Source organism: Corythoichthys intestinalis, unplaced genomic scaffold, assembly GCF_030265065.1.
Source record: "Corythoichthys intestinalis isolate RoL2023-P3 unplaced genomic scaffold, ASM3026506v1 HiC_scaffold_23, whole genome shotgun sequence".
Taxonomy (NCBI): Eukaryota; Metazoa; Chordata; class Actinopteri; order Syngnathiformes; family Syngnathidae; genus Corythoichthys; species Corythoichthys intestinalis.
Genome location: NW_026651592.1, coordinates 9,456,513 through 9,471,161, shown reverse-complemented (window position 1 = coordinate 9,471,161; position 14,649 = coordinate 9,456,513). Strand labels below are relative to the sequence as shown.

Genomic DNA, 14,649 nt, shown 5'->3' with positions numbered 1-14,649 from the left:
TGGCCCAAAATGACCTCATTGCCTAGCATTGGCTGCCAATGACGGCCAAGATGTTCAATCCGTTTGAAATGGGAGAGATGGCAGCGAATGATTCGCTGCCACCCTCCCAGTTCAAACAGATTGGACGTCTACTAGTGATAAACTCATTCCAATTCACAACCAGAAGCTTGTTTTTCTGTTTATTATTTGTTTGTAGAATATCCTAGAATGTTTTCCCGACCCATGTATCGATAATTGTTGTATCGCCATATCGTCAGATCGTTATCGTGAGCTTTGTATCGCAAATCGTATCGTATCGTGCGGTAACAAGAGGTTCCCACTCCTAGTTTGGTCCCTATGGACTCCAAAACAGCTTGACCGATTTTCTTGAAAATTTACACATTTGTACTATAGGCATCTGTGAATGTTCTTAGGTTTTGTATCGAAGTACCCTCGATAAGTATTGAAAATGGATAATCGAAAAAATCAATAGCAGAAGGAATGGCCCAAATTTACCACACTCAGAGAGAGTGACATCAATTGTGGTTTTTAGAAATTCAAAGGTTGCAGAGCTTTCAATAGTGCGGAAAATCAGAAAAATCCCAAAATTCCGATTGATCCCAAACTGAATGTCGGATTTTAACAAAAATTGGCAGATTTGTTGTTGGGATCATTTACAGTTACCATTGAAATTTTCACACCGGAATGTGTCCCAATAGAGCGACTAATTGACAATTGATAAACCGTTAGAGGCGTTCGAAATTTCCGATTTTTAGATTATTCGCGAATCGGCCGTGGGAGATTCAAGAACGATTCACAAACATCCAAATTCCGATTATTGAATTATACCAGGTAAAGCGGAAATAAAACACGGTCAGCGCGGTCTTCAGGACGCAATGAGGAACGGACCGAGAGTAAATATCATGTTCATCTCATGCCGCTAGATAAAAAAAAAAAACAATGATACCAGACTGCGGCCGTCAGCCGCTACAAACAGCGCCCAGTTGCTAGTTTCTAAAAACATACGGCTATGGTAATTATTACATATATCTAGAACTAGATGTGAAATGACAGACGACGGCCATGTTAGATCATATACCAAGTACTAGATGCGAAATGACACTTTCCTGCGCTAGTAAACAGGCACCATCTTAAAACAGTAGACTTCTCTAGAAGGCTCTGTTGTAGCGAACCTAATTACTTTTTATCGAAAAAAAAAAACAATTTGGCAAAATCTTGACTTGAATGTATCTTTAAATGATGAAACAGTTTTAAAACTTTCACGTTGAAAGTAGACAGAAGGGAAATTATGGAATAACGGGAGCAATTTGAACAACTTTAATGGCTGATTCACAACATTAAATTAATTGAATGTAGTTTAAAGCTGCCGATACAGAATGGGGACTTGAGTATTGTATTTACTGTTTTTAACGGTTAACTTGATACTGAAATAGTACCCATAGTTTGGTTTAGCCTGAGAGGATTTTTGAACAATTTTGTAACTAGTGTTCAAAAAATTAAAAGCGGGGGTGGGGTGGGGGTTGGGGGTCTGTGTTGTATCAATAGTCGATTTATAATCGAATCGGAGCCTCTGAATCGTAATCGAATCGTTAGGTGCCCAAAGATTTCCACCCCTATAAACCGTTAATAGGACTACTTTCAAAAGTGTTTTTTGAATGTACACGTAGTCCCCGGGTTACAAACGAGTTACACTCCTAACCTGGCGACGTAACCCGAATTTCCGTGTAAGTCGGAATTCACCCTTGTACCCCTAAATACCTCCTGCATCTCAAAATAACTATCCAAAAACATGTAATATACGTCATTGTACTGTCCTTGCAAGACGTTGGAGCTAAGCTAAGTCCTAGCTAGACAGCAAGCTAAGATGTAATCTATCCCCTTCTTGACTTGAATCTATCCTTTAAACACTTTTAAAACTTTCACGTGTTGAAAGTAGACAGAAGGGAAATTATGGAATAACGGGAGCAACTTCAGCAATTTTAACTGTTAATTCACAACATTAAATTAATTGAATGTAGTTTAAAGCTGCTGATACAGAATGGGGACATGAGTATTTTATTTACCGTTTTGAACTGTTAACTTGATACTGAAATAGTCGTTTATTTAAGCCTGAGAGGCTTTTTGTAGAATTTTTGTACTGAAATAGTCGTTTATTTAAGCCTGAGAGGCTTTTTGTACAATTTTTGTAACTAATGTTCGAAACATTAAAGGCAGCTAATAGCTTGGGGAGGGGGGTGTCATCAATAATCGATTTATAATCGAATCGTAGCCTCCGAATCGTAATCGAATCGTTAGGTGCCCAAAGATTCCCACCTCTACTGTTTACGTGACTTTAAAATAACAACAACAACAACAGCTGGAGACAAAATGGCGGCCGAAACTCCGGCATCATAAAGTCAAAAGTCACGCAAGTCTGGTACATCAAATCTATGGGACTGTCTGTGATTGGGCCCTTAGAATTACATGGTCTTCATTTAGTCCTGTAATGTGACGTTGAGACTCATTTTTTAAAACTCCAACCATTTTTCAGCGGAGAAAAATTAAACAATTAGTGCCCTATGGTGGTAAGTGTGGAATCATTGAATTGGTGACCAAAATTCTTGGGGAAGCCCGGACTTTACCCAGCTCAGGTAGTATGCCCGGAGACACCGGGCTATACTGCCTGTTTCTCAAAGTATGGAGTTTCAGATAAAGGGCATAATATATGTTACAGGCAGGGATGGCGATCGGGATGCAGACCCCTGGGATGCCGTTTTTGGCCCAGCCCCAGTTCATGGGCATGAGACCTGCTGGCCCACCGTACACCCCAGACATGCAGAAGCAAATGGCTGAGGAGCACCAGTAAGAAACTTGTACCCCATTTTTTTAAAAAAAAAAAAACAAAAAAAAAACAAGTCCAATCCATTAGAACTGGGGGGAGCTGTCAGCGATTAAATCAAAACCATTTTCAGTGGCAAACAATGAGTGAACTTTTTTCACTTAAATTTAATAAGGAAATTATTACTTTTTTCCATTTAAAAAAATATATATATTTTCGTCGTCTTATCCCTTATCATTCAAATATTCTAATATAAAATATTGTAATCAAAATATTAATTGTTAATTCAAATAAATACAGTTGTACCTCTACTTACAACGTTAATTACAACATGCAATTCTTGGGATTTGTTCTGTAAATGAATTTATGCATGTTATTGTTTATACATTTTAAAAAAAACATTTTTATATTATTATTATTTTCTATACACCAGAGGTGGCGGAACTGCCCAAATGAGTCCCGGAGGCCAAAATCAAGAGGGGCCGGCTCTTGTTCCGGCAGGATCCAACACAAATTAACCCCTGTTTGGTGTCATATAGAAACAGTATCATATGGGATGTTTTCAATTTGTCAAAGCATTACCACAATAGGAAGATAATCTTTTAAAATGTATTTCATCATTTCCTGCCAGCCCGTTGAATGAAATGACAAAAGTCTGCTTTCCACTCTTTTCAACAAGAATGTCTTTGGTCTATTAATAGATTGTCGTTCTCAAGGGTGTCTGCGCTACAATGCCTCTTTATTGCTTGTAGAAGGCGTCTGGAGCAGCAGCAGAAGATGCTGGAGGAGGACAGGAAACGGCGACAGTTTGAGGAGCAGAAGCAGAAGCTCAGGCTGCTCAGTAGCGTCAAACCCAAGGTGAGACAAAAAGACCTTCTGCAATCACTCGTGTTTTGCTATTTTTATTATTTTTTTATGTATTTCTTTACCCAGACGGGGGAGAAAAGCCGGGACGACGCACTGGAGGCGATAAAGGGCAATCTGGACGGTTTCAGCAGGGACGCCAAGATGCACCCCACGCCATCTTCTCAGAGCAAGAAGCCAGGTAGAGGTTCACTTTCATGCTCATTATACAATGCCCTAATATACCACATGAAGTGTTTGCTTGTTCGGCCTTTGCAAATTCAACCATTACAGATTTTTACATTTTGGTTTCAACTTTCCTGTAACTTGTTTTGCGTCCCCAAAATATTGGTTTTGGATTGAATCGTGAATGAAGAATGATGAATCCTGGTAAGATTTTAATTGTCGTGGGTTTTTTTTGTTTTTTTTGCCCTTTCTGTAACGCTCTGAAAATTTTGAGATCCTATGAGGTTGCATTTTAGTGTGTTTTTTTTTGTAACTCGAATGATTTTTTTTTTTTTAAGATATCAAATAGGCATGTGCCGGTATGAGATTCTTCCATTATGATAACCTTAAGCAAAAATATCACTGTTTCATGGCATCACGTTATTGCTATTACAGCTCTAATATGTGTTGAGAAGTTTTTTTCCATGGAACATGATTTTTAGTTTTCAAAACAACATATTAGCAAATTGGAACATAAGTACCATATTTTCAGTTTATAAGTCGCACCTGAGCACACAGTTAAGTCGCACCAGCCATAAAATGCCCAACGAAGAGAAAAAAAACATATAAGTCGCACCGGAGTATAAGTCGCATTTTTGGGTGAAATTTACTTGATAAAATCCAACACACAGAACAGATATGTCATCTTGTTACATGATGCATGAACAACGAAATGCGAATATACTGTCCTCACCAGGACGCTACGGCTCGGTCCTGGCTATACAGCGAGCCAAATGACGATGATGGACATCCGTGTAATTTGCTGAATCAATTTCGTCCTCGATAACAAACAGGTTCGCATCAACGTAAATAAATCATGATTAGGTGCTATTACAGCAATGACACAAACGGTAAGCATGCATTCGCTAGCATTAGCACATCGTTCGAACAACCACACAACTGGCTGTAAGTGTCCGAAAACACACAACAACAGCAGAAAAGATGATACACACAGGCGTTGCTTCTGTAGAAATATTTTACAAGCATAAACAACGTAGGTTCGCAGCCGAGTTTCTCTCTTTCTCCCGCCCACTCGCTCAGAGACGCTGCGTAGCTTTCAGTCTTCTTCTGGCGTGTGAGCGCTCTTCTTCGCGTAAACAAGTGCGAGTGCGCCCCCACTTGGGCGTGAAGGTGCCACAAACTAAAAGTATGCATTTCAATATAAAAAAAGTCAATAATACAATTTAACACACATTGCCAAAGGCAGAACGCGAACGAGGCCATAGCTATTAAGAGTTATTCAGATAACTAGCATAAAGAACATGCTAATAAGTTTACCAAACCATCGGTGTCACTCCAAAACACCAAAATAACATGTGAAATGATATCCTAATGTGTTAATAATTTCACACATAAGTTGCTCCTGAGTATAAGTCACACCCCAAGCCAAACTATGAAAAAAAAACTGTGACTTATAGTCCGAAAAATACGGTATAATGAAATATTCTAAATACAATTAAAAGAAATGCAGTCCTTCAGGTGACAACAACTCAACATAATTATCATGAGAACAAAAATAATTGAATTATTGTCTAATTTCCGCTTTTTTTTTTTTTTTTTTTTTTTTTTAATCACCACTAGACACGCTAAACACGCTGGAGTTAACTCTCGTAGCTTGTGGGAAACGTTCACAACAGCATTTACTAGCCTTTAACACATTCACTCCCAGCCATTTTCACCGGAGCAAGGCCCTTCGCTCCCGGCCGTTTTACTGGATTTTGACTGAGTTTGCAAGGCCCACAGAAAATTCTGTTCTATTGCTATATGAACATGGAACCCACCAAAAGAAAGATTAGACTCTCTTCTTTCAGCAGAAAAAAGTAAGTTCATATCTTTTTCCATTCTTTAGAAATCAGCGTTAGAAAATAGCTTAGTTTGAGCAATTTTCCAATTTCTGATGAAAAAACTGAGAAAATGAGCTTTCTGTAAACACAAACATTTCAAACAAAACTTTGACTTTAACACGGCTATTTTTTGCTTCAGTTACATCCCAAACATCTGAATAATGTTTTCCTTTTACAAAATAACATGAACAACCAGCCAAATGGAGCTTTTGATAGCAAAGTAACAATTTATTCACACTTACCTAACTGAGAGATGACGTTTGGTGGCTGCGACAGCGGTTAAACTTTTCCCCCACTGCCGACTGTCTCGTAAAGATGGATTTTTTTTTAGTCTCTTTTATTTGTGGTGACCACTGTCTCGTTCGCCTGGGGAACTTGTGTTCCTGGGGGGGAACTGGTTTGGCCGTGCGCGTTTCCATGCAGGACACTCGAGCATGCGGGGGACCTGAGCAGCAAGCCTGCGTAGGGGCTCTGCTAACTTACTAGCACGGTCACAATAAAGTTGTACTGGTTGAATCGGGTTGGGGGTGGTCTTACCAATTGCGTTACTGCCCTCCAGTGGCCAGTTTTATTGCTTTAAAATTGGTTTTGAGGCTTGTTTTAGGTAACACTGTCATAACACTATCATAATTATGACATGATACTGTCATAGGCATTAATGAATGCTTTTGACAGATGTCATTAAGTGTCATCTGGCAAACGTTGTCACTCACTCCATTTATTTCTTGCTCGGATCTTTTACATCCATCCAAGTGAGATAATTTGCTGGATGATACTAAATGACAGAAGCATTCGTTAATGCTCATGCCAGTGTCATGTTATAATTATGACAGTCTTATGAGTCTTATGACAACGATGTCAGATAGTGTTACCGGTTAATATCTTTTGTTTTAAATATTCCATAATACAGTGAGGACAGCTGCGGCTTATAGTCCGGTGCGGCTAATCTATGAGCAAATGCTGTGTTCGTGTCAAGTTTAGTGGGTGGCGGCTTATAGTCAGGTGTGTCTCATAGTCCGAAAATTACGGTACTTATTAGGGGTGTGACAAAATATCGAAATGGTGATATATCGTGATACTTGATATCCCAAAAGGTTATCGATATGCTCCCGCCAAGACTCGAGATATCGTTTTAAAACGGTGTCAATGTCTAAAAAAAAAAAAAAATCAAATAAAAATAACCAACAAGTTGCTACCAAAATCTCCCACCATAATAGTGTCTCAGTGTCTTAGACTGGGAACGTTCGTTCTTTTGAAATCAAAGCATTCACAGTCATTCTCTCCGGTTTTCAGGGTATTTACAGGTCACTTGTTGTTCATTTTAGGGCATTTACAGGTCATTGAGTGTTGAGTTTGAGTCACTGCCTATTCAGTTGGGTGATTCCCAGATCACTTCCTGTTCTGTAACTCATAATAAACAGGAAGTGACCCATAAAATACCCCAAAATCAACAGGAAGTAACTGAAAATTAACAGGTAAATGACCTTAAATGGCCAAAAATTACCTCATTGCCTGGCATTGGCTGTTACTACCGGCCATAGACGTTTAGTTCGTTTGAAGTGGCAGCGAATGGCAGCGCGAAGGAACGAATGTTCATTCGCTGCCATCCCTCCCAGTTCAAATGGATTGAACATCTACTTGTGATAAAATCAATCCAATTCACAGCAGAAGCTTGTTTTTTCTGTTTATTAGTTCTTTGTAGAATATTCTAGAATGATTTTCCGACCAATGTATTGATAATCGTTGTATCGCCATATCGTCAGATCATCGTTATCGTGAGCTGTGTATCGCAAATCGTATCGTATCGTGAAGTACCAAGAGGTTCCCACTCCTACTACTTACTATTATACTGTGTCTTGCGACTGTTATGTTGACCTGTACCATACAAATAAAATTCGCCATGCCCTGCTTTCAATCAACAGGCAATTTATCCTCACCTACCATATATAGATTGTCCAAATCTTATAAGCGGTGAGCGACCCATCTCAATTGTCATATAGCTTTTCAAACTGACCCAGTCTGTAAGCTCCTCTCACTGTTCAATGTGTCTCTCATTGTTCCTCGAACAAATTTCCTCCCAAAAAGTCCGATATATCCCATGAAATAGCCGCTGATTTCGCCATTGGATTGCATGCAGATGTTCACCTTGGATGATGTCGCAACTTTTCCCGGATTTTTGCCTGGCACGGCCAGACTGTTCTCCCTGTATTTTTCCAAACACTGAGAGAATAGTCTGGGACCCAGCCCATTAACGGCCTCTCGAGCAAGTACAAAATCAATCATCAAATCAGATTTGTTTATTTGCGTGACGTGTTCTTAACGAGCAACGTCACTCTTCCGCGTCGGAAGTCGTCTCCACAACAACAGAGATGGCAAACAGGAGAGCCGAGAATTTGTTCCAATCCACGGTAAAATCAGTTTTAAATGACCAAAAACACATCGACACACGTCATAAACAACAGTCTGTCTCGCGCTAGCCATGTTGAATAAACTCCGCTCTCCTCGTATGTTTACTTCCGCACGCAAGTCCCTTGTTGCGTTTCTAACGTCACATCCAGCCGTCACTGATTGGTCCACTTCGCTGTCTGTTTGCTGTGGCTTGCTCCGCCCTGGAAATTTTATCCGCTTAATGGTGGCCAGACTCAATAGCTGGAACAGCGGTGAGTCTGGAGTACCAGGCTAGCCCAATTTGTTATTCAGCAAAGATTTAGGGTTAAAAAATGCCACCGGAGACATACTAACTCATTGATCGTGATAGACATCCAATCCATTTTGACTGGGATGCCCAGCCTACAATTCAAGTGGGTTGGGGTGGATTATCTTTCACCGTCACCGGCGACCAATGAGTTCATTTATTCTTTTTAGTGTGTGTTTTTTTGAATATGCTGTATCCATCATCACAATTTATTCATTCTTTCAGACTTGTCGTCTTCATCATCATCACCATCACCCCACTCCTCTGTCACCACCCCGTCTGTCCCCCCACCTTTATCTGAAGACAATGATGAATTTAGTGACTTTCAAGGGTCTGCCTCCTCCTCCTCTTCCTCCTCGTCTGGTGTGACGTCCTCCCGCAGGCCCGTCATGGCCGCACCTGCCATGACTGTTTTCCCTGAGGGGGACGAGGAGTTTAGCGACTTTGTTCAGGGCCCTGTCGGTTCCGAACCCTCGCTCCTTTCCCCTCAAGTGCACCCTTCCCTCCCTTCCTCTGTGTCCCTTCCCACTGCTGCACTTCCTCCACACACTGCCATCAGCAGCAGCTCTCAAACTTCATTTCAAGGTAATTTTTCTTCTATTGCTCACTTTCCATTCTTTCATAAATTAGCCACATTTATTTCTTGGGTTTGAGAGACATATTGGAAATTCAAACGCACATAACTAGCACCTGATTGTAATATGGGTATTTGAAAATTCCTTCAAAGTAAGAATTGATTGATCAAAAATGACTTTATTACCAAATTAACATCACACAGCCAAACTGAGACAAGGCCATCTGGTGTGTTCACAGCCAGTCTTAAAGAGCATACGACAGGAGAAAAAAAGTCTTAAATGGCATTATTATGTGAATTAGAATCATATTTTGAGACGATTCGACTATATACAACAATTTAGCAAAGCGCAGATGACGAGAAATTAGTCTTTTAATCTGCCGGTTAGCCACACCTATCATTATAGGGCTTTAGCGTCCCCAACAGGTGGATGACGTCAGCGGTAGACTGGGCTCATCGGTTTTACTATTCAGCCCATTGAGGGGGAATTATTCAGAACGAGGAAAACGCGACGAAGAGAGCCGCAAAATGTCATTGTTTCAGTCTCTCTACTCCAATATTTTTACAGGATATTTTTTTTATCAAAGTATTTTTCCCGAATAGCTATATAAATGGCTTGAGAAGGACCAGTCAGCCCGTCGAGGGGGAACTATTCACAACGAGGAAAACGCGACAAAGAGAGCTGCAAAATGTCATTGTTTCTGTCTCTTTACTTCAATATTTTTACAGGATATACTTTTTAATCCAAGTATTTTCCCCAATTGCTAAATAAATGGCATGGTCATGACAAATAACAGTCTTGTGCTAAATGCAATATGAAATAATAAAAATGCACTTATTCAGGACGACATGGCAAAATTACTCCATAATGGTCAAAACTGTCGACTTCACCTTTACTGTCGCACCTCCCGAACGATATTTTATGACACCTAAATCGGACATATGTCATTTCCCTTCCCCGGCTTCGGAGAATGTAAACAAACCAAAAGGCGTGACAGCTAGCCGACATGCTAACCCGAACAGAGTGATGTTTCAAAGTCTTCGAAGCAGAAAATCACACATAACTAGCCTGGATTTATTGACATGACGACTGGGTTGTCGATTGTCTTTGCGGATCGGCAAACCGCCCGGCGGAGAGCAATTTACAGTTCCCCGGAGGAGGGTGGCTGCAGTTGTTGTGCAGCTAACGTGCTGCTAATGTGCATGAGGACAGCTTTTTACATGCCTATCAATGATCAACGTAAGTAGTCCTTTATTTAAAGAAAGTTTGTAGTGTTTACTTTGTAATCGCTGTATTCGTATTTGACATCATACAAAACAAGATGTTTACTCACTTCCTCGTAAGTCCAATGGTCCCACACTAAATATCCACGGTGAATGGGAACCTTTTGAAACTCCAAAAAGGCGCATACGCCTCTCCCTCATACAGAAGATATTTCTGCAGCCGTTTGGCTGGCGTGATGCGAAAAATAAACGTATTAATCCGCAAAATCAGCTGAATCCTTCGTCCTCATACACAACAGTACGCTGTACAGTATAGTGAAGAGGACGTCTTCTACCGTACACGTCACAGCGCCCTCCTCCTCAATGCAAGACCGAAGCCGGAAGTCACTCATTTTCATGGCGCGGGATTAAAAAAACTAAATAAATATAGCGATCACTTCCACACACATCCAAGCGGTCCTATCATTCAGGAGCATAAAATACCGCATGTATTATGAAATAAACATGCTTTTTCGTGTCACATGCACTTTAAACCAGAAACAATTTTCCATGTCACTACAATTTAGGGCTCCAGCTATCGATTATTTAAGTAATCGATAAGTGCTGCACCGATTAATCGATTAACTCAAGTATTCGATAAGAAAAAAATATTCAAATTAAATTTTGTTGCTTCGAGTATTCGTTTGATTAAAGTGGCATTGTAATGGTTTATTTTGAAAGTGTTTACATTTAGTTTTATAGATTAGGGTGGGAACACTGCCCTCTGGTCTGCCTCATTTTACATGGCTGAATCCAACTCCAACTGAATCCAAGACTAATGTTAGCTAAGTTTTTGTTTGGGCTAATGTCTATTAATGCATTCGTAATTTAGTTTATACGTATATTTAGTTGTTTCTTGTGGGAATATGTGTTTGAACCATTTGTTAGGAGCATTGATAAAAAAACGTTAGTATTTTATAGCATTTAAGATAGCGGACTTTTGCTATGTAAGTTAGCCAATTGTTCTTTTGTTGTACATAGATCCTCATTTATTTATTTTTTATACCGTTTGAGGCTTATCCCAGGTATTTTAATTTTTCATGTTCCTTATCTGATTACTCGATTATTCGAGCTAACTAGTTCATCGATTAATCGACTACTAAAATAGTCGATAGCTGCAGCCCTATAATCTATTAATCTATAAATTGGTTCGAATAATCAAGCAATCGGTTTTGATGAGTACATCTGGCTCTCCGCCAACCCTTAATTTTAAATAGGGAACCGGTCGGCTCATTTGACATGAACGAGCTGTGATGAGCTGATGGTCCATTCACAAATTTCACACATTTTTCTTGGACCTTCAAACATACGTCGCAATAATATGCTTCATTCAGTGCCCATTGGTGGTCGTCCTGTCGCAGATTGCACGGAGCTAGGCGTAAGTACCGTGCTCGTTTTGCGCCTTAAATCTCTGCTCAACCGGAAGCGGGGCTGGCCCCTCCCAACTCAATGCCGAGCGATCTGGAGTATATAATAATGTGTAGGGGAAGATTAAACCATGAAAATGAACTGTGTGATACCTCAAGTCATAAAGGTGCAAATTCAGTTTGACTTCCATGACTTTTTCGCCTGTCAAAGTTGTCGAGTTCCCTGGTTGCGGTTTTACACCTTCAGAAAATATATGCAGTGCCACACCATGATTCTATTTGTTATTTTCCAAGTGGTGCGTGCACAACGATTGTAACATACCAAGCAACGATGTCAGGCTTTTGTTGTTGTCTAAGATTTATTTCGATCACAACTCGGTGATTGCTCGTAAAAGCCGAGCGTGCCCTCGCTCTCCCGCATGATGCGTTTAAATACGCTCACGAAAAAAAAAACTGGTCACAAAGCTGACTTGGACAAGCTGGACACAGAATATGTAAATGATACTGTATTTTTTTTTACGTACAGTATATAGACACACACACACTGTATGGCTCTCGTGGAATCACATTTTAAAATATGTTGGGTTTTTTGTCTCTCTTGGTCAAAAAGGTTCCCTACCCCTGATTTAATGCGTTGCCGAATAAATTTTAGGAGATGTAAAACAATGGCTTTCTAAGATTGCACTTTCAAAAGAGCGTTAAATGTGAATACAAAATATATTTCTTGAGTGTTTTTACAGAATTGCACTTCCATTTCACAAGAGCAATAAATGCATTTAAAAATGAATTAAAATACCTGAGCGTAATCTCAAACAGTATAAAAAAAATTTAAAAAGGATCGAAGTACAACAAAACAACAATAGCTAACTTGCATAGCAAAAACCAGCTTAAATGCTATAAAATGCTACAAGAATGCTTTTTTTTTAACAATGTTCTTGACAAATCATTCACACACATATTCCTACAAAAAACTGCTAAATACAGTGCTGCTCAAAAGTTTGTGAACCCCCTCAACATTTTGGAATTTTCTATTATTTCAACCTGATTTCATAATCAATCAATTCAGTAGTTTTTTTTTGTTTTTTTAACAGTTGTGTTGTCGAGACTAAATTAAAAAGAGTTTTCATCAACTGATGTAGGTGCAAAATTGAACTGTTTGGTCACAACCAAAACCGCCATGTCTGGCGAAAAGTCAACACTACATACCACCAAAAGAACCTTCTCCCAACAGTGAAGCATGGAGGTGGGAATGTCAAGATCTGGGCTTGCTTTTCATCCTCAGGACCTGGACAACTCCACATAGTCCAGGGAATCATGAATTCTGAGGAATATTGTCAAATCCTAGAACATAACCTGACGCCATCTGTTTTGAAGTTAAAGCTTGGCAGAAGGTGGATCATGCAACATGATAATGATCCAAAGCATTCCAGCAATACAACCAAGGAATGGCTGAAAAAGAAGAAGATTCGTGTTCTGGACTGGCCCAGTCAAAGTCCTGACCTAAATCCCATTGAAATGCTGTGGCGGGACCTGAAGCGAGCAGTTCATGCCAGACGCCCATCAAACCTCTCTCAACTGACTGCGTTCTGCAAGGAAGAATGGGCAAAAATCCCCCAAAGTAGATGTGAGAGGCTGATTAGTCACTACAGAAACCGTTTGGTTGAGGTAATCTCTGCAAAAGGAGGCGCAATATCCTATTAACTGAAGGGGTTCACATACTTTTGCACACATGATATCTGAGTTTTTCTTAAATCAACCACTTTTGTTAAATAAAGAATGACAATATAACTATTTCTTTTGTTTCAGTCCATTATTTGGAATGTCAGTATTGTGGATTTGGGTATAACTTAACATTTAATAAGGTTATTTTAGTTTTTTTTACAAAAAATCTGACCATCGCTGTGGGGTTCACAAACTTTTGAGCAGCACTGTATAGCTCTAAACTAAATTAAGAATGCGTAACCAATTATGTTGGTCTTAACAAGGAGCAGCTGGATTCATCTATGTTAGATGAGTTATCTCATATTCACTTTTAACACCCAAATCAATAAAACTAAATGAAAACACTTTCAAAACAAACCATTGCAACCCCACTCTAATTTAACAAATCCCCAAAGCAGCAAAATACTGAAGTTAATCGATTAATCATTGCAGCACTAGGCCTGTCGCGATAACAAATTTTAGTAGGCGATATATTGTCTCCTAAATTATTGCCGATATGCGATATTATTGCCTGTTTTTTTTTTAACCTGTTCAACCACGAGTATATTGACAATACATCCAAATAAATCACCTATTCAAATGCAATAAATTGTTATTCTTAAATAAAACACAAACTATATTAAAATGTATAAATATTTAAAAAAAATATATATGCAAAATGAGTCATTTTAAAGCAAGTTAGGTGCAGAATATGAAATTGGTGAGAAACACAATGTCATTTTTGTTGTCTGCCAATTAGAGCCCACTAAAAGTGCTAATTTGATCCAAAATGACTGTCATCTTGTCCTGCAAAGTGCGCATGCAACAAATTTGAACCCAAATTATTATTTTTTTTACATCATGTTATCATTGCAATCAGATTTTTTATAAAGGGTGTCATTTTAAATTTATTTTTAGTGTAGAATCTGAAGTATACGCGATTGCCCCCAGAAATCTGAACATGACCTGCTTTTATTTTGAAATGTTCACCGGAAGTACGTTTGCTAAGCCACTAACTTAACGCTTTACACTATAAAAAACCAAAAAAAAACAAAGTGCACTTCGCTTTCGTCAAGCATATGGTGTCAGTAATAGATTTTTTTTCTTTTGTTTGCATCGCCTGCAAATTCTTTAATCCAGTGAGTTTTCATGTTTGAAGTGTCACTTTTTAACCGCAATTTTGCGTTGTGGAGAAGACTGCCAATGTTTTATAGCATGCTAAAGTAGTTAGTACATTGTGTTTTTTCCATTAGCCTCAATGTTGCGATGCTAACGTTTTACAATGTCTAATATAAAAGTGTTTCTTTATTTTGTATGTC

The 14,649-nt window shown here is 39.1% G+C and overlaps 1 protein-coding gene across 5 annotated transcripts in view; it reads left to right on the top strand.

Annotated features, from left to right (window-relative positions):
• Positions 1-14,649, top strand: part of LOC130911129 (synergin gamma-like) — a 99,238-nt gene that overhangs the window by 12,648 nt on the left and 71,941 nt on the right. For all 5 annotated transcript variants that reach the window (XM_057828861.1, XM_057828862.1, XM_057828860.1 and 2 more), the window contains exons 4-7: positions 2,714-2,841; positions 3,571-3,676; positions 3,752-3,863; positions 8,651-9,010. In XM_057828861.1, coding sequence (XP_057684844.1) covers positions 2,714-2,841; positions 3,571-3,676; positions 3,752-3,863; positions 8,651-9,010 — 706 coding nt within the window. The remainder of the gene's footprint in view (positions 1-2,713; positions 2,842-3,570; positions 3,677-3,751; positions 3,864-8,650; positions 9,011-14,649) is intronic.